The sequence below is a fragment of the Centroberyx affinis genome, unplaced genomic scaffold, assembly GCF_046629955.1.
Source record: "Centroberyx affinis isolate AG114_WGS23_722 - 3 ecotype Tasmania unplaced genomic scaffold, CSIRO-AGI_Caff_v1 ptg002686l_1, whole genome shotgun sequence".
Taxonomy (NCBI): domain Eukaryota; kingdom Metazoa; phylum Chordata; class Actinopteri; order Beryciformes; family Berycidae; genus Centroberyx; species Centroberyx affinis.
Window position 1 is genome coordinate 66,300 of NW_027280868.1, and position 19,437 is coordinate 85,736.

Here is a 19,437-nt window from a genome sequence, read left to right on the forward strand (position 1 = left end):
ATGGGGAAGGAGAAGAGTGGGCTCTACCATTTGACAGATCATCGCAAACTATACGTATGGCTTGTGTGCAAAGCATGTGTGTTGAAATAATAATAATAATAGCAATAATACATTTTATTTAGCAGCTTTTCAAAAACAAAGTTTACAAAGCACATAACATAGCATAAGTACAATGAACAAGTGGAAAGAGAAAAAAAAAAGAATGGGTTTTAAAAAGTGACTTACAGGTCTTTAGCCTCATCACCTCAGCCAAGTTGTTCCACAGTAAAGGGGCCCAAGTGGATATCGCTCGGTCCCCGTGGGTCTTCAGTCTAGACTGTGGAACAGACAGGAACGCTCTACCCGAGGACCTCAGTGTGAACTTTGGTTCGTAGGCAGTTAAACAGTGGGTAATGTAGCTAGGGGCTAAGCATGCCGTGCTCTAAAAGTAATCAGTAATATTTTAAAATTGATTCTAAACCAGTGCAGGTTTAGATAACCAGTGCAGGGAGGCTAAAATTGGAGCGATATGATCTCTATGTTGCGGTTGTCTAAACAAGAGGAAATAAATCTAAATCTTAAATCTTAAAAATGTGTGAATGGCCTTCTCCTAGTCAGCTGAGGATAACAGTGGTTTAATGCCAGACCTTCATTGTAAATAAGAATTTGTTCTTAATTGACCTGCCTGGTTAAATAAATGTTAAATAAAAAAATAAAAATTACATGGATCCGGTGCCAAACTTTACTAAACTGTGGCAGGAAATTTGTAACTTTAAGCATTTTAACTGCATGTGTGTCTCTGCAGGTTGTGATGAGTCACCGAAGATGATAGGTGACAATGACATACGCATCTTCGTGGCCCTCTTCCCCTATGATCCTGTCACCATGTCACCCAATCCTGATGCTGCTGAGGAAGAGCTACCTTTCAGTGAAGGACAGATCATCAAAGTATGCCACCTGGAACAACACTGATAACCCTGCATGTTTTCCACTCAAAGTGTCCCTGATAGATAGTACCTTACTTCATACTTACTTCATACTAATTATCTGTTTTTATTGTAAAGCACTTTGTAACTTTGTTTTTGGTGCTAAGGTGCTATATAAATAAAGTTATTATTATTACTATTACACTTAATACATATATTTTTACACTCCCTTCCCCAGGTATATGGAGATAAAGATGCAGATGGGTTCTACCGAGGGGAGTCCGCCGGTCATCTGGGATATGTGCCGTGTAACATGGTGTCAGAGATCCAGGTGGAGGACGAGGAGACCCGACAGCAGCTGCTGCAGCAGGGCTTCTTGTCCACAGCGGCCTCCATGGAGAAAATAGGTATGTAACACTGTCAATCAAAGGTTCACCTAGCAACTACCCTAAAGTGATGCCTATTTTCAGATTTTATCAGCCCTAATTATGTTGTCTGCTACTAAATGTTTTTTATTACACTGAAAAATTAGGACATTTGGACATCTTTGATACTAGGTGTATTTTTTGATGTTTTATTCATAATATCGCCATTGTTCATGTTTAAGTGGTAAGTGAAAATAGCAGCACAAGTGTTCCAGAAGCCACTATTGAGAATTTTATACCTGAATCTCCATTATTCAGTTATTCTGTCTCTATTTTATAGTCTTTAAATTGTCCAGCTGTGAAAAGATATTTGCTTGGGACACCTATTTTTGTCTGCAATCTGTTTGGAAGAAATCCTCAAAGGAAAAATGAAAGCTGCTTTTCAGACGAGAGGAGGAGAAATAAATGCTCCCTCTGGCCTGTTGACCTTTTAGCCTAGCAGTAGGCACAGAGAAAGCTCTCATCAGCTTATACTTGGTTTCAGTTGAACTAAATTAAAATGGACCAAAATGGTTCCCTATGGAGATGCTTTGTATGCCTTTATGGTTTCTTTTGCACTTGCTGTGTTGCTATTTAGGAAATCATAACCATCTATTCTCAAGCACATTGTAGTCATTGACTGCATTAAAAAACGTAAGTCAAAGTGTTTGCCTGTGGCATAAGTGGTAGTGAGCGATAGAGCAAGCCACCCAGCAAATCAAGCTGACACTTTGCTTCTGTTTCCTGCTTTCTACCCAGAGCGGTCTCTGCAGATGGTTTAACCTTTTCACTTCCACTTGGTCTCACTGCTGTGTCTGCTGCTTATTGGTTGTCATTTTAAATTGCTCTTCACTGGCCTCTCATTCTGTCTCTTTGTCCGGTCTGCTTCTCTCAATATGGCATCTCTGTGTTTCTTTTTGGTTTCAAATTTTTTGGTTTTCCTTTCTAAAACTCCATAAAGGCACTCGCACACACGCACAGCTTCCGCGTCGCCCTGTCCCACCGCCGAAACCGAGACGATCCAAGAAAGGTGTGTCTCGCTGCAGACTGCGGCTGTCTGCCTCCCTCCTTTGTTCTCTCCCTCTCTGGTTTGCTTCTCTCTCTCTCTTTCACTTTAGCTTTTGCTCTTTCAGTTGCTGCCTCTCACTCAACGAGCAGAGGGGATTTTTAGGTTAGCCACTGTAGTAATGCAATGAAATCAGACAGCTCCCTAGCATTAGGGTCAAATGTTATCCTATGACAATGCATATTCATATTCTATATACAGACCTAGTATTACACTTTATATCTTACTCCTCAGGCTATCCAGCATAGCACATTAATAACACCTGAACAACAGGCTTCATAACAGTTAAATGGCATATCCATATACACTGATCAGCTTTCACAGCGCATTCATGTAATTATTTAATTTGTGACATAGCAGTGGAACGATGTGTCAGCTTCTTGACTGGAAATGTCAAAATAAAAGTCTTCTTGCCAATATTCTGCTCTTATGTCACAAATGAATTACATGACCACCTAATGTTTACTTGTTGGAACATCCATCCCCTCTGATCTCCTCCATCTGTGTCTTTGTTCACTCCAGTGTGAAGACTGATGTGTAACTTCAGACAGAGTTTTGCTTTGGCCTTAAGGTCTAACTTGGGCCTCGTAGTAGCTGCTTATTCTGTGATAGTGCATCCGAGCCTCAGAGGAGCAGATTGAAGCGTTTTAACTTGCTTAATATGCTCTTTCCCCTCGCCCCATCTCTTCCAGTGGAGTCTGCAGCACTCTGGGAGGAGAGCGTAGACTCCTCCAGTCAAGGTTTGTAGCCAGCCCTCCCTCCCTCTGCCTTTCTGTTTTCACTAGCATGATCAGATGACAGTTTCAGTGTCCACTGGAGATCAGCATGCCTCTGCCCGCTTACATGTCATCCTGTGACCTCTTACCTTCTCTTTCCCTGATCCATTTTAATGGCTGTAAACATACAGGACTGTATTCTGGATGCAGATCACCCCAGGACTCATCTTCCTCTCATCCGTCTCCATTAGGGACTGTTTGATTTTTATTTTGGGGGTATATGAAGGTATATCAAAAAATGTTAAAAACTCTCCCTGACACAGAAAGTGTTTATGATGCTTCGTGTTGGCTTGAAAAAAATGTACCTCCCTTAAGTGAATAAATAACAAAAGCATGGAAAATAAATAATAGAATTCAGTATTTCATAAAATAGATGGACAAGCTGATTGCCTAATTTTCTTCATAAACCCCCAATTACAAACAGCAAGTGGTCCCTTATCCTAACTCCCTTTCTCATTTCACAGTTCAACTGCCATCAGTGAATGAACTACTAATTTCTGTCTTCTTTATTTTCACTAACGGTTGAGAGGGGTGGGTGTTTACTATAGTATAGTATCGCAATCCTTTCCCTTGGGCATTGTATTGACGTGCCGCATCATACACTGAAAAATATCAATATGGCTTCACTTCTGAAGGCTATCATAAAGACCACATAATAATCTATCAAAGGATGTTTTTGAAAATGGCAAAAAATGGTCCTTAGCACTGCTTGAAAGTCTGAATAGTCACAAATTTCATCCAAGAATTGATTTATGTTTTTTCCCCCCAAGGATTGATTTTGTAATTTTAGGGATATTATAAGGGATAGTATTTCATCTTCAGGCAAATGTCTGCAGTCAGATGAAAGAAAAACACAATAGTAAATTACAATTTATGACAACATTGCAGTGCTTGTGTTGCAGAATGTTATGAAACACATTTGTTTCCTATTATTACCAAAGTATCATCATATTATGCTATATGAATCTCAAGCAATTTCCTCCTCAAATGGTTTCTCTACCTGATATGTGGAAAAGACAGGACAACTTGAACTGATATCACCATTTTGATGGAAATAAATGCACAAACTGTCAAAGTGCCTTGATGTTAATCCTCTGTTGTTTTTTACCTGATGTGTTTAACTGCAGTGGTGTGACATTTTCTCAGCATAGCATGACGCTGAGTGAGTATGACATGCATGCTGATGAGCCGATTGGAATTGCCAAGACGTCTTGCTGCTCTAATTGGCAGGATCCGAGACAGTACTGTGTGTGCCTCTGTGTTTGACTGACAGATCCCAGCCAGACCACTGCTGCCGCAGGGAACCCGGCCCCAGGAGCTCGCAGGATGGTGGCCATCTTTGATTACGATCCTCGAGAGAGCTCCCCCAACACCGACATAGAGGTCAGAATTGCAAATATGTGAAGCACCTCGTCTCAGTACAGGTTTATGTTTTATTCAGGAGGAGGCAAGACTGGGCACCGTATGTGTATTGGCTGTCTGCTCATTATCTGCCTGCTTATCACCCCATTCAGGCTGAGCTGACCTTCAGCGCGGGGGACATCATACATGTGTTTGGTGATATGGATGATGATGGCTTCTTCTACGTAAGTTCCTATTACCACTTCTATCCTATTACTAGTATCCTATTAATTACTCTAAAACTTCAAGTGGTAATCTGCAAAATCTGTTTTTGTTGTAAGTAGTCATTGCTGTGGTGTTTTTGCACTGCACTTCCTGAAATGGCATGGTGGCTATCGCTGCTCATGCTAACTATCCAGTTATTCTTGTATTTATTCCAAACAAACCACTTTTTCTGCTAGAAACTTAAAATGCATCACTTCCTATGCGCTAGAGGATTTTTCTCAGGAAAGAGCTACCTGACACTGGGCGTTTAGACCAGCAAATATAAAAGCTTTCATGAACCGAATATAGGTTGAAACACAATGAATTGTGTTGTATCAGTCAGCAATAGAGAGTAGCAAAACAGACATTTATTTATAGGAAAATATTGTGTATTACTTTGCTGTTGAAATGCACCTTGATGTCTTTTGTCCTATACGCTTTCCAGGGAGACTTGAATGGACACAAAGGCCTGGTGCCCTCCAACTTCCTGCAGGCCTTACCAGAGGAGGCTCCATCAGGGCCTCCGCACGCCCAGCCTGCACCTGAACCCAAGAAAGAATCACAGGTAGCTTGACAGCTCTGTGTATCGACTGTATACGGGACTGTGTTACATCATGGACCAATTCATGACCAGCAGTCAGCCATACATCATAACATCACATCATAAAGTTTCTTTCTTACTGTCTTCTTTTCATAACTTGTGTTTTCAGTGTCTGGTTGCTGCCTTTTTCTGTGATGTTGCTATAATTTTGCCCTGTTGCATTTCTTTTGCCCCGCTGTTTCCTGCATGGCCTTTTGCAGAAGCAGAAACGAACTGTACACTTTGAGACTTGATCGTAAGTGTGTCTGCTAGGACTATATCATCACAGTGATAAACACTAGTTTCCCTTGCCTACTCCCTGTTCATGTCCTCTCCCCTCCGCCCTTAACCATAGCTCTAGACTACTACTTTGCATAGGATCCTGTCCAAACCTATTGCTTTATTTTATCAGGCCAGCGGATAATAAGTTCTCAAAACGACTGTCCTCTCCTTTGTGTCCTGCTATCTTTGTGTGTCCCTCTGTTATTACACTTTTAAAAAATAGTTTCCAGTAAATACTGAGGTGCTTATAAAGATTGAACTCACTCAGTAAACTTTAGATATTGTCTGTGTTGTTTGCTTAACTAGATTTAGTGAGTACAGTATGATACAAGAATGTTATGAAAATTTCAGATCAGTCTCATTCATTCAACTCTTATTTTGTACCTGAAGGGGAGCTGGACCTCTTCTCTAGAGCAGCAGGATCCTGGGCCCTCAACACTAGAAGAGGCTTTACACCTCCATACCGGACCTCCTAGCCCAGACCAAACAGAGCACACAGACCTACAATCCAGACTGGCATCCACTATGGACCCCACCTCGGACCCAGCTCCAGTCCCGGCTCCAGTCCCGGCTCCAGTCCCGGCTCCAGTCCCGGCTCCTGTCCTGGCTCCAGTCCCAGCTCCTGTCCCAACTCCAGTGCAGCTCTGCAGCTCTCCTCCTCCTCCTCCCCACGTTCCTGCAGACAGCCCCGCACAGACGGACTGCTCCGCACAAGGCAAGAAGAAGAAAGGCTTCTTCTCCAAAGGGAAGAAGCTTTTCAAAAAGCTGGGCTCCAGCAAGAAAGAATGAGAGTTGGGGCATCTAACTCACAATACTCGTGTCACATTGAAAGCACTTTTTCCATGTTCACTGTTAGTCTCAATTGTTAGTCTATACCCTTAGTAGCTATCAGATATAATAACTGATGCACTAATCGTCAGTATTTACAGACCTGATTATACCTCTTGTTTAGAACATTAATAGACCAGCTGTTAAATATAGAGCATCTTATAAAAACCAATTGCAGCATCACAAGAGCATGTTGAGGTGCATGTTGAAGTGTTCAAACTCACTTTGCTTACAAATAGATATTCTCAGAATACTTCCTAATTATCTAAGTATTAATCAATAGTCAGCATATTCAAGGCTTTTATGATTGACATAAAACTTAAAGTAATCCCCTGAAGGATTGGATTTACTTTGAGCAATCTGATACAGAGTGATGTTGAGATGCGGCTCCAGACTTCCCATGCTAAAGTTCTGGTGCCACTTTCTCTTTTGAAGCAAACGGATGAAAGCAGCTGTGTATCTTTTCCTCTGTATGACTGAAAGGAATGCAATATCCATTCTGAATGGATGTATTTTAAATGTCTGTTAGCTTGTCCCTGCTATTCACTGCTATTCTGTGTTTCTTGTCTTTAAGAGTAATTGTACATTGTACAGACCACGGTAATTTATTTGTGTCAGGCTCTTGCCTGTTCATCACCATGTTGCAGGGAGTGATGCCAGAGCAGCAAGTTGCTCATTATAAAGAGCTGTCAGAGACAGTGTTCATCCATTTTGATATGTGTAACTTATATCTAATTTATTGTAGGGAAGGCTAACAGTTAACAGTGTTCATTGAAGTTGAACATATTGGTAAATGTAAAGAATGTGAAGGTTCACCCTTCTTTGTGTGTGTGTAGACAAAGTTGCCCAGTCCACTGGTGAGACTGAAAATAGATGCCTTTCTCAAACGACATTAACATGGGAACTCATGATGTTCATGACCACGGTCACAGCTGACCTAAATGTTGCACACTACATATTTTATATGTGTGTGTGAGAGAGACCTGCAGTGTGTCCCAAAATTGTGCAGTACTTGCTGATCAGTAGGCTGTTTCAGTGTACTCCCAGTAGGCTAACTTATTCTCTTAAGTCAGTATACTGAAAATATTATACTCTTAGATTGAATATCCAGGTGTGACTGAGTAGAGTTTGGAAAATACAAACCAGAGATAAGTAGAGTTAAAAAAACGACGTCCACAATGCTGCGTTATTGAGTGATGGCAAAATTAACCAACCATGGCAAATAGAAACATGATGCTAAACATGCGTCAGCGTTTGGAATTAATTATGGTTTGAATGTAGCATGTTTGGGTATTTTCACACACTGCATGCTACAGTATACCACACAGTTAATAACAGGGACAGCACTTCATTGTGTTTTTACTGAACAGTTTTCAGACATGGCACTGGTGTTTTGTGACACTACTGTATTGCGATGGGGTCTGTAATGAGTCGGTCCATCATCATTTATGTATCTCTTATTTTTGCCTCCATTTTAGGAGTATTATAAGGTGAAACAAGCAACTCGTGACACGTGATTATTGGGTCAGACAGGCTTAAGGCTTATGTTAACATCATCACCAACCCATGCAGTGTAGTGGTGATTCATTTTTTGTGACGCCTTGTCCACACATTTGCATTGTAATGTTGCTCTGCACTCTCCATTGACTAGCTTGGCAAAAGTAAATAGGCCTGATAGCCATTATTGCAGCATACAAAAATTGAAAAATATTTTTGGTTGTTCTTGACAGTGTTGCACCACTTCACACTACTTAAAACAAATGAAGCGGTGGTCAGTGAATTGACATACTAGACGTTTGCTTGAAAGTGACGGTTTATTTCCAGCAATCAAGGTTTACGCCAGTCAAGACTTTTTTCCCTTACAGCTATGAAGTTCTGCTGTAGACAAGTAGCAACGTTTTGGAAGCAAATGCGTGGACCAGGCCTTAGTAATCAACTTGTTAGCTACCTTTCAGTTGCTATTAGTCACTGTATTTTGAGTACCAGACAACGTATTATGCAGTGATTGTTTTCTGAGTCTGATTAGATCCTTTATTTGTTCGATACAGGGCTGTTAAGTAACTTCTCAGGTTTTTACTTGTAGTTTCTTAGTATGCTGAGCCACCTGTTGAGTCCGTGGCTGTCAAAACTGCGGAATATGCCAAAATATTAGGTGCTTTGCCTGTTAACATAGCTATGAGAGATCAAGCATCCAACACCACGGGGATATTCAGTGGAGTGAAACGAGTCTGGATAGATGAGATTTGTTTTGCGGATCAGACCTACTTTCACTTTAGTTGCAGGTGTGTTATAATCCTGTCCTGTGTTCCACCCCGCTGAAGTTTCCCAGATGGGTAGATGGAGTCAAAGCACACCCGATTACAGAAGTTGGAGGCAAATCTTTTCTTTAATGTCATGAATGTTATTAATTATTTAGTTGTAATTGTACATGTTTGTCTGTGTTACATAAAGGGAGCATGACGAATAGCAGAAAATGCCAAGAATGAATGGGAGGGGGGATGGGGGCGGGGTTCAGGGGGGGGTTGACAATGACACTTTAGAGGTGGATCTTTGAATAGCCGGGCTAGAGGCAAGACTGAGGCTGTACTGTATTTTTTTGTGTATGGGGGGGGAGGGGGGATGCTCAAAAGTTGCCGAAATGTACAGTGAATATTTGTACTGATATTGTATTTCACGGCCTTTAATGCACAAGTATTCCCCTACCTGCTCTGTAGTGAGTAGGCGGCTACACTGTTACTGCGATCTTTAGGACTGTCCTGCCTCAGTCTCCACAAGCACCTGTCCTGCTCCTGCTCTGCTGACTGAATAGGACCTAGACCCATAGGTAGCATCTTAGATCAGTTGATAATATTTAGCCTTACAAGACCTTGTTTAGTCTTAATATGTTGTTTACAGGATGTTTATTGACTGCATGCATAACAATGTTATACCTATGTTCGGCCTTATTTATGTTATTGTCATATTTATGTTTTTCTAGTTTGATTTGTTTGCAATATCTGAGTAGTCTGACGATTGTCGATACAGTGGAACGGAGGCTGTAAGAGTTGTCTGTATATAATGAACAGTTCAGTGTCGGGACTTTGACCATGTGGTATATTTTCATACAGCGAGGGAAACTTTTTTTTGTCTTTCCTGACCTGCATTCATTCTTTCAAACCAGTGGAAGATTTACCTTTTATATATTAATGTTTTTATTACCCTTTTGGAAGCTCATCTGTAAATATTTTTGTTAATATTGTTTTTCAGATGTCTTTTTGCATGTCCAGGCAGTGTCGATGGAGGATCAGTTAACTAAAGAAGTAGTGCACAGAGGACTTGTTGACTTGAAATTGTGGTGGTTTCTTTCAATATGGATCTTTTTACAGGAATAAAGTATGTATATTTTCACATAAAACTCATTGTGATGCTGAGTCTGTAATACATGTTGTATCCTTATATAGTAAATGCTGTGTAAAAGCATTTACTGATTACTGATGTTTAGCTGATGTATGGAGTGTAGAAAACAGAAGGTAAAATGAGAGTCTGACGGGAAATGTTTTATTTTCATCTTTATTGTAAAAAACAGTTTATACATCATATGTTTATAATGATCTTATTTTTTCAGGACAGTTGAAAAAATACACAGATGAAAGAGTGGCGAGCTTTGTTCGGTGCCACACAAAGCCCATGTGAACTGACTGGGGCAACACTCTGGGTAATGCGTGGCCATGTGAGACAAAGCAAGTTCCTCTTTGTGATTTCCTGAGTGTGCGTAGCTGGGCCTCTCGTCTCCCTGTAGCCAACAGTACACTCATCCATAAAGTAGGAAACACTACACTGTGGCGAGGAGTTTAGTAGTGCTTTCTACTTTATGGATGACTGCACTGTACTTCCAACAGTCCTCTTCCGTCTTCTGTCCTCCCACTTCTCTCTTCTCTCCTGCACCTTCGCCTCGGATGCCCCCCCGGTCTACAGCTGCACCCAGCCACCCCACCCAGACACACACACACGTACACCCAAAACTGAAACTCCACCACTCAACTCGTCCCCTGCACAAACACAAGCTTCGTTAAACCAGAAAATACACAGTTCCTGATTTGTCTTGAAATATTTGCATACGCAGTTTTCCGGGCAATTCATTCAAATCCAAGCGAGGCCTGTTAACATTGGACAAAGGCAGTAATGCTGCACAAGACAAAATTTTGATGCAATTTTTATCCAATCCAAACTGTGCCTCAAGTCATTTTTTGAGGCAATGGTTAGAACAAAGCTGTTAGCTCAGCCGGAGGAAGTGCTATCTCGAGGAAGCCATTTTGGCAGGCATGAGTAAGCTTTTTCTGTCTGAGCGACACATTATTTGCTACATACTAAAGTCATGTAAAGTAAATTAATTCCAACAATAACTGCTGACATATTCAATTCAATAAATTTGGAGCCACTGCAAAAATCTGTTGGATAGATTAAACACTTAAACAAATCCACAATACTGCAACACTAAAACAATAATGTTCCAATATTAAGTCATAATTATGGTTTGTACATTTGTATTTTTAATACATATTACAAATAAACTCCATCTGAATAGGTTTATTTCACCAGTGGTTAGATCCAGGAAATGCAGAGGGAATGGAGTAAAAGCCTCAACAATGCCTCATGTTTTGTTATTTAAAACATGCAGTACTTTCGATCATTTTCATCATCTCGTAACAAATAATTATATCACTGAATATATGATGTCATCCATACTTTACCTCAGCGAAGAGTAAGAGTCGCGTGTCCACCGGCCCCACAGGTGTCTTGTGTCTGTCCAAGAAGTGGATGAAGAAGAAGAAGAAGTCGTCTCCTTTTGAACCCTCCTCTACCACGTGGTGTAACCACAGGAAGAGGTCTAACAGTCATAGCTGCTATCCTCTTCCTTCTTGCTCTCTGCCGTCTGCAGATGCTCTTTTAGACGCCTACAGGGCCTAAGGAGATACTGAATATATGAATAGAATCGCGGTCTTCAATCGTCTTGTTAATACAGAAATCCTAAAAACCAGGGCGGCCTTGTAAAAGACTCTGAGTTTCTAGCTTAGAGTTTAAGACACAGAACGTCCCAGACTTTACTTTTAATATCGTCATACTTTTGTTTTTTATTTTCCTTTCTGTAACTGAACTCTAATTCTATTGAGCTTCGGCTCAAATTGTTCATCTTGAGCTTCTCCGTATCGGTGTGCTGCTGTGGTGCAGGGGATGATGTCATTTATACATTGACATCACTTATATATGGCTTCATGCAATGTTGGCAGGAACACATTTGCAACATGAGGTTGGGTAACAATCCTGTAATGAGATGAAGAGAGAGGAAGGCAGATTACAACACCGACTATGACCATATCTATAGTGCGTGCCCATCATGTGCGTGAGAACTACAGACTTCTTCTATATTACATTTATACTGTATATAACATGTAGTTCAGCTTATTAACAGCTTCATGACATTACAGGGTAGGAAAGTTTGGTGAGTCGGTCTGCTTGATAAAACTTGTTCAGGAAGTACCTGCTGAGAAAAAAGCACCATTTCCTGTGAGACGCCTGCATGCACTAAAATTCTGACTTTCCTTTGCTAGAAATAGCAAAGTCTTAAAGGACAGTCCATGTCACAACAAGCCAAAAAACTTACTCTGACACTAAAATGAAAAAGTGTAACTAGATGACTTAAAGATGTATAAAACCCGCTGTGTCTCAGAGCCGGTGTGAAATCAGCCTCTGAGCTGCAGCACAGTGCTGTTTGCTTCACAGCAAGCTGCTTGTCTGCTGTCTCTAAGCGGTGAGAAGAGGCAAGTAAGTGACAGAGGTTAAAGCAGAACTGTGAATGAAAAAAGACACTTTCATTTCAATGTTTGTACAAGATGTATTTATCCTCACCGAAATCAGTCGTATAAAAAAAGACAGCTTTACATTCAAGCCAAAGTCAGCCGTAGGAAAATCACAGCTCTGACCTGAATGCTCGTGTTCAAAAGACTAAAGTGGCGTTTTGAATATGACATTTTCCCCACTACAGTTATCACAGATCCTTTTTTAACATTCTGTCGGTTTTCACAACTGAAAGACCAGAGGTTTCAATTCCTCGTAAATGTGAAAACACTCTCCTCTCCAACTGTGACTGTGTGGTTTCTCATAATGATAACCTGGAAGATGGAAGGTAGCTGGGTGAGTCCCTGTAGCGGGTGAGTAGATACGGTGGACGATGGAATTAGGTGGCACTGATGATGTGAAATAACGTCGAAAATGTTGAAAGGTTCAGCATCAGTAGCTTGTGAGTTTCATTAATAGACATCAGAAATCTTGAATTCATTAATATAATTCAATAATTAAATTCATAATTATATATGAAATTCAAAATCAACCCTCTTCTTTTAAAGCAAAAAAGTACGCTAAGAAATAATTCACATATATTATTCTTATGGTGTTGTGTAGTTAGACTCTGATGAATAAAACTGAAATAAAGACCATCCAATTCAGTGTTCTCTTACAATGATAATGTAATGATACATGCAGCATGTATCTATCTATCATCTATATATGTCACCTAGAAAAACTTTCTGAAGAAGCTCTACTAATAACGAACAGGAGACTGTGGACTCTGTAGATTTAGATTCACTTTCTGCTTGATAACACCACAATGAAGTAAAGCTCATTTCAGTTTAAAAGATCCAAAAATAGAAGCCCACAGAGTCAGTTTGCCCTCAATACACCGTCAACTAAGCAACTTCAGAAAGTATTGCTCAGTGATATCACAGATTAAGAGTCTTGTTCTCAGCATTTTATCTTTTGGAAAAGGTTGTTCACTCTCCTGAACACTGATTGGACCGTTTAAAAACCATTGGCGTAAGATATGCAAATGATTAATTTGAAATCTTGTTTGAAATCTTGTTTCAAGAGGCCTGTCACATTTCTCAGCAATAGACTGATGCAAAATTTTGTGTGCAAGGAAAAAGACGTTAAGAGCATGCTAGACGTAGTTGGAACATGAATTTAAATGTGCATAGCTTAGTTCTCTGTTTAATAATTTACAACTTTTCTCTACTTGTAGAGACGCACTAGATGTCTGTTATTTGAGCTAGTAAAAGAAAACACACTGTCTATGCCATCCACCATAAAAGAAGAGTACAATCCTTTTTTAAGGAGTGTGGATGGCTATTGAAAGAAGTTGCAGGGTTATATGGTACATTATTTTTCTCCCATGACATCCATCCCTGCTGGGAGCCCATGTAGGTTACTGGGTGAGAGCAAAAAGGAAGAACGTCATTCAGACATCAATACATATGAGGGCAGTGGACCTGGGAAACAAATCCTCCATGAACTCTGCATGAATGTGTGTCCAGGAGATAAACAAAGGCTTCAGAGAAAAGATGACACTGTTGTGATGCACAAATCATGAAAGGTGGTGAATGAGTGTCGTCAATAAGCAGCGTTGGATGTTGGGATTGCTCTCTTATGTAGGTTAGATAGCCACAAACATCCTGACTGCAATCATATCAAGAATTGGTTCATGGATTTTACTGCAGCAGATAAACACACAGTACGACACGCGGTGAGGAAATTAGTAATTAAACAGACATGGATTGAACCTTTAAACTCTCAGCCACAGGACTGCGTCTTTAATCACCAGTCTAGTCTAAAATCCTATGTGTGAGGAATTTCTAGGGGTCAGAATGGCCAGAGTGCAATGGCCAAGCTTCACTTTGGGTTCACCTCATGCAGAAGTCTATGGGGATTTTAATATTCACTAATTCTGGGTGTTAATGTCTTTATTGTTAGAAGTGGCAGGGTTTGTTTATGACTGGTCGCCTCAAATTGCAGATTTCTTCTAGAGTGTTGACATAGCCATGCATTTTTTTGGGCCATACCCTTTCACCCTGCAGTTTACCAAACTCTGTCCTGCACTCTACCAAGCTCTGCCCCGCTAAACCCTCTGAGTCACCGGCCTCTGCTGACGTGGCGGTGTGAGCGAAGGGGCAGTTGAGGCAGAAGCGGACGGCCGCTGGCGTTCGAGGCGTCTGTGCAAAGTGCCAGTGAGGAAGTGATCCTGGCTCCCTGCGTGAGGAGCTCAAAGCTGGGGCCTGTCCCCTGTGATAGACCTTATCTGGACCGGCAGCCATTTCCCCTCCCTGCCCGCCTGCCTGTGCTCCCCGAGGTCCTCGATCAGAGCCGGGGCGTCGACACCGAGCCTCCCTGACGCTAGATCTCCTCTCCCAGATCCCCCCCCTCCTCCTCCTCTAGCCCTGCTTTACTCAAACCAGCTTCTGCAGTGCACCCAGCTTAACACTGGATCACAAAAATCATGGATGTGTCCCCCCTGTTGTCCTCCAGCACTTGTCTACTTCTGTCTTCTTGTCTACTACTGTATTCTGGAGAAGACGCTGTCATTTGGGGAAAGGAATTGAAATCCTCCTGTATGACAAGCTGCTGCTGCACAGACTCCTAGTTGCCGCTCTCAGTTCTGTTGCCGCTCTCTGGACTGCAGCAGAGAGGAAGTTTTAATGAGCGTTATGAAACACAGTCACGCGCATCACTTTTTGTGTCTGTGTGTGTGTGTGTGTGTGTGTGTGTGTAGGGCCCTCTGTCAATAATGTCCACCCCCCCATTTAAATTACAACCCCTTACTTCCCTATCTCCAGTTGATCCCTGTCACGATACAGAAACCCACTCCGTGACTTTCTCCTCTGTCACACCCTCCACTGGATTTCCGTGTGTGTTTTCAGACGGAGGTCACCCGCTGACATCGGCTCAGCCAGCGACTGCTCAACCTCCACGAGGCTGTGTAAACTCTGGCCCAACACGACAGCCTGGTTTTACTGAATTAATACATTTCCCCTCGGCTTGCTCGCAAACGCGTTGACATATCCAAATAAGGGCAAAAGTAATCATAGCAGCCACCAATGAGGCCATGGCAAACGGGCCTGTGGGTCCCTTGGTTTAAAAAAAAAAAAAAAAAAGAAAGAAAGAAAGAAAAAGTAGGGTGTGCTTTTCTTTGCAGAGGCGGACTCGACACATCACGGGTAGCGGCTCCATGGGCGGAGCTGCCAGCACAAAGCCTTCCTGACAACGCCTGTGGTCATGAAGGCTGCGCAGCGCCGAGCCTGCTTCACAGTTTTGTTTTCAGTGTGCGCCTCTTCCTACAGTCCTCCTGAAATGACTGGACTCACATTCAGCTTAGAAAGTAGAAAAATCGATGTAAATCACATGAAAAAAATGATGAGAAGTGCAGTTTGGTATGAACTTGCTGTATGATACATGACAGAATAAGGGTAAAGATGATTTGGTGAATTGTGTTGCACATCCAGCCAGCCCGCCAGTGAGGCGGAGGTAGAAACCCGCATGGAGGAGTGCAGACCGACACGTGTGGTTTGTCAGACAGCGCTCTCATTTGGTTATTAACTGTCCCCGACCGCTGCAGTTAGACATTCAGTTCAGAAAAGTCTCTACACGCCCTCTGTGTTCCATTAAAGTCACAGTTGAGGTGGAAAGAATGTGAAATGTCTGCCAATCTGTACATGTTCATCTTTTGAGTTCTGAATAATAAGATGTAGATGTGGGAAGATGTGAGGTGTTTTGTTCCAAAATGAGAACATGAGAGACACCTGCTCTTACAAGATCATTGACAAAATCAAAAAAGACAAGTAAGCAACTTAGGTCCTCGCTTGACAAAAGGATGAAACTTTTACTAACTGGGTCCTCTATATTTTAGAGATATTGGATGATGAACTGTAGGTTAATATTTTTTCCCAAATGGATATGTAGCATTATGGAGTACAAATCTTCATATGAAGACAAATGATAGACTATCAAAAGTCACTTTTTATTTACTCTGAAAATCTGAGTACAGAAAAAATTAACCCTTATATGGTATCAGGTTAAATCAGGGTGGGTTGGTTTCAGATTGCCTCAGGGGAATACAGTCATATTAGTATTATAATAAGTATGAGTATTATAATGTATGATGTGATGTTTGATTATTTGCCAACAGAAAATTAAGTAAATTGGACCAAGTGCTTCTGTTCACTTTAGTTTCCAAGTTATTTCAGTTGTTATGTTCAAGTTGTGATAAAGGTTTCGTCTGTAGCCAACTGGTTGGTTACATCACCAGATGTTTGTTTTTGAAACCAAGGTGATTGTTGAGTTTCAGTGGTGAGAGCTTACATCCTGCAGAACATTGTCATGCTCTTGTCTTTACAGTGTTAATATGGGCACCACACAAGTACAGGACTTGTAGGTTGTTGGTGTATTGGTCCTGAAAAAGGTCAATCAACATATCCAGCGCTCAGCTTTTTATTATAAAGCTATAACATACACATACAGGACAGATTCAAACCAGTAGCATCTGACACAATGCAGTGATACACTTTACTTTAATGAAGCCATTCCAACTTCACCAGCAATAAGTCCACTGTACTGTCTGTAGGTGTTACATATAAAGGTATGGATCGAACATGCATTAGTGTCTCTATTCTCTTATTTTGTGGTACTGTAAGTTTGCCACTGTTTATCACTGATTAGGATTAGTAAATACATAAGACTAAAGGTAAACTTGCACTAAAGCTCTATGAAATTTGACTATCCTACAAGCAGTACTGCATTGTGCTGTGAACACATTTGTCAAATCCTGCTGATTTGAAATTTTTTTGAACATACCAGAATAACTTAGAAACTAAATTGAATAGAAACACTTGGTCCAATTAATTTAATTTTGTGCAAATAATCAAACATTGTATCATTTATTATAATCTATCACCTTAGTGCTCAGTGCGGCATAACATAACATTAATTAAATAAAGGAAAGAACACTTTTGTAAGTACTTACTTCTCCATAGGTTAGTAAACAGGTTAATACACTTTAATACACTGGAATAAGGCTATTGTAAATTGTTGCTGTTTTTCACAATGGCTTTCACCAGACTGAACTCTAATAAAGTGTAGAAAACAGACACACAGACAAACACACTCACACTCACATTCACACGTATGGGATTTTTCTTGTCTCCAGTCCAACTGACTTGCACGTCTTTGGACCGACTCTGACCTCCCTGTGGATGGAGAAGTGAAAAAAATAATTTCAATAAACTATCACATTATTTTCAAAAATGGTGAGTCTCCATGCTAATCTTCCTATTGGTTTGATGAGAAAATTAGCGTAGTAAATTAGGATTGATGAATACTCCATTGTCAGCGTAAATGAAATAGTACAGTAAGTATAAATTAAATTGTTTTGGGAGCATTTGTTTGCTCTGGGCCACAACAGTGACAAATATTGATCCTACACCTTTTTCAAGAAAGCTACTTTGAAGGAGAATTGGCTCTTCACAGAAAACCTGTTGACAGCAATTGGGCAAACCTGGTGTGTAGCACATGTTACATGTACATGTTATGTAAGTATTTCAAAATGTTATGAAATGTGTATGGCAACTGAGCATTGTATTTCAGGACTAGTTTGATGAGAAGTCTCCACCCATGGTGTTTATCACTTCTCCGCACTATAACATCACTACTTACAGTAAAGAAGTGTTTGTGAGCCATTCATACTGATAACGGCTCATTGCTAATTTTACACTACACCAATTCAGATTTCTGTGCTTCAAATGAGTTGTGAATGATTCACTTCCTGTGATTTGACTGTTACGACCAGCCTCTAGCGGCAGCCTGGTTAAGGTGTCATGGCCTCCATGGTGACATAACATACATTCATAGTGCCATACATTCATCCGGCTCATGATGTATATTGCATGTCATACCATCTCTTTGTCCCATCTTTCCTTCCATGCTCCTTTGTAATCCATCCAGAAAAGCAGAGTGGGGCATGTTCTTGCACATGGCTGTGAAACTGGGTCAGCTTTCCTGTATATTATACTACATCACTCATCTTTTAGCCCCTTGGTAAAAGATGGCACGACCTCAGATGTGGCCCTATTGGCTGTTCCAAAGACAAAACAAAAGACCCTCAGACTTTGGAACAATCTGCCCAAGGATATCAAGTTAGCCACATTAACAACTTTAATACCCTACTTTTATAGACTGGGTTCTGCGTAATGCTTTTCAATTTTTTCCCTTTTATTTCAATGTAATTACTTCTCCTTTTCTCCGTTTTAACATAACTTGCTTCATATTTTGGATTAAATATTGTGACGTGTTGTGAATCCCATGGGCAGAGTGTGTTTTGTTATGAATGCTCAATCAGTCGTGACCTGGTAATATGAGGGAAGCCATTCTCACATAAAGCCTTCTGCTTCACCAAACCATAACCTCAGCTGTCTTCCCTTTTATAGAGCAGTTTCACTCACCATTTCTTTGTAATAAAACATCAATGCCAAGAGCCAATATATTGAAATGCTGATCTACTTATCGCTTGGTTTGTCTTAGGTAGGAGTGACATCTTCCACATACTGAGCACATGTACTGTCTTCAGTGTGAATGACACTCACCCATCAAGTGACAATGAAATTAGAGAATGGCAGAATGTGTCTTAGCAACAATACCTGCACCCTCTGGCAATATTAAACAATGATGCATCCTAAACAGTCATCTGCAGGGACATCAGGGCCAACAACAGACTACAGCACCTGAACAATGTCTGACACACTAAACTGCACAGGATGACAACCTATAAACCTGAAATATCATTCTGTAGTACAGGCCATGTTACAGTGACACAATAGCTATGATAGATGCTGAACACAAAAGGCGTTCTATAATATGATTGGGGAAACTGTATATGATAAAGTCAAGGGAAACTCAAACAGCACTGTTTAATAGGTGTTAATGTAAAAATGGATTTAACACCAGGAATAGTTAGGCTTATGGTTCCCCCTAATGGCAGTGAATGGCACTGCAATTATTCCAGGTATGCAGTAACAAGCACCATCTTGTGGCCCATTTAGATGAGTGAATCATTCTGCCTGCAGCTGGAAGAATCGTGACTATTAACAATGAACCGTGATTTCATGACAATGACATTTTTTATAAAAACAGATCT

General features: G+C 40.8%; 1 protein-coding gene across 1 annotated transcript in view; it reads left to right on the forward strand.

The window, feature by feature from the left end:
- LOC139657450 (peripheral-type benzodiazepine receptor-associated protein 1-like) overlaps positions 1-6,407 on the forward strand; it is a 65,513-nt gene extending 59,106 nt beyond the window's left edge. Inside the window, exons 26-33 of the mRNA XM_071535292.1 lie at positions 766-927; positions 1,144-1,312; positions 2,271-2,339; positions 3,068-3,115; positions 4,425-4,534; positions 4,666-4,737; positions 5,202-5,321; positions 6,009-6,407. Of these exons, the coding sequence (XP_071391393.1) occupies positions 766-927; positions 1,144-1,312; positions 2,271-2,339; positions 3,068-3,115; positions 4,425-4,534; positions 4,666-4,737; positions 5,202-5,321; positions 6,009-6,407 (1,149 nt within the window). The remainder of the gene's footprint in view (positions 1-765; positions 928-1,143; positions 1,313-2,270; positions 2,340-3,067; positions 3,116-4,424; positions 4,535-4,665; positions 4,738-5,201; positions 5,322-6,008) is intronic.
- The last annotated feature ends 13,030 nt before the right edge of the window (positions 6,408-19,437 follow it).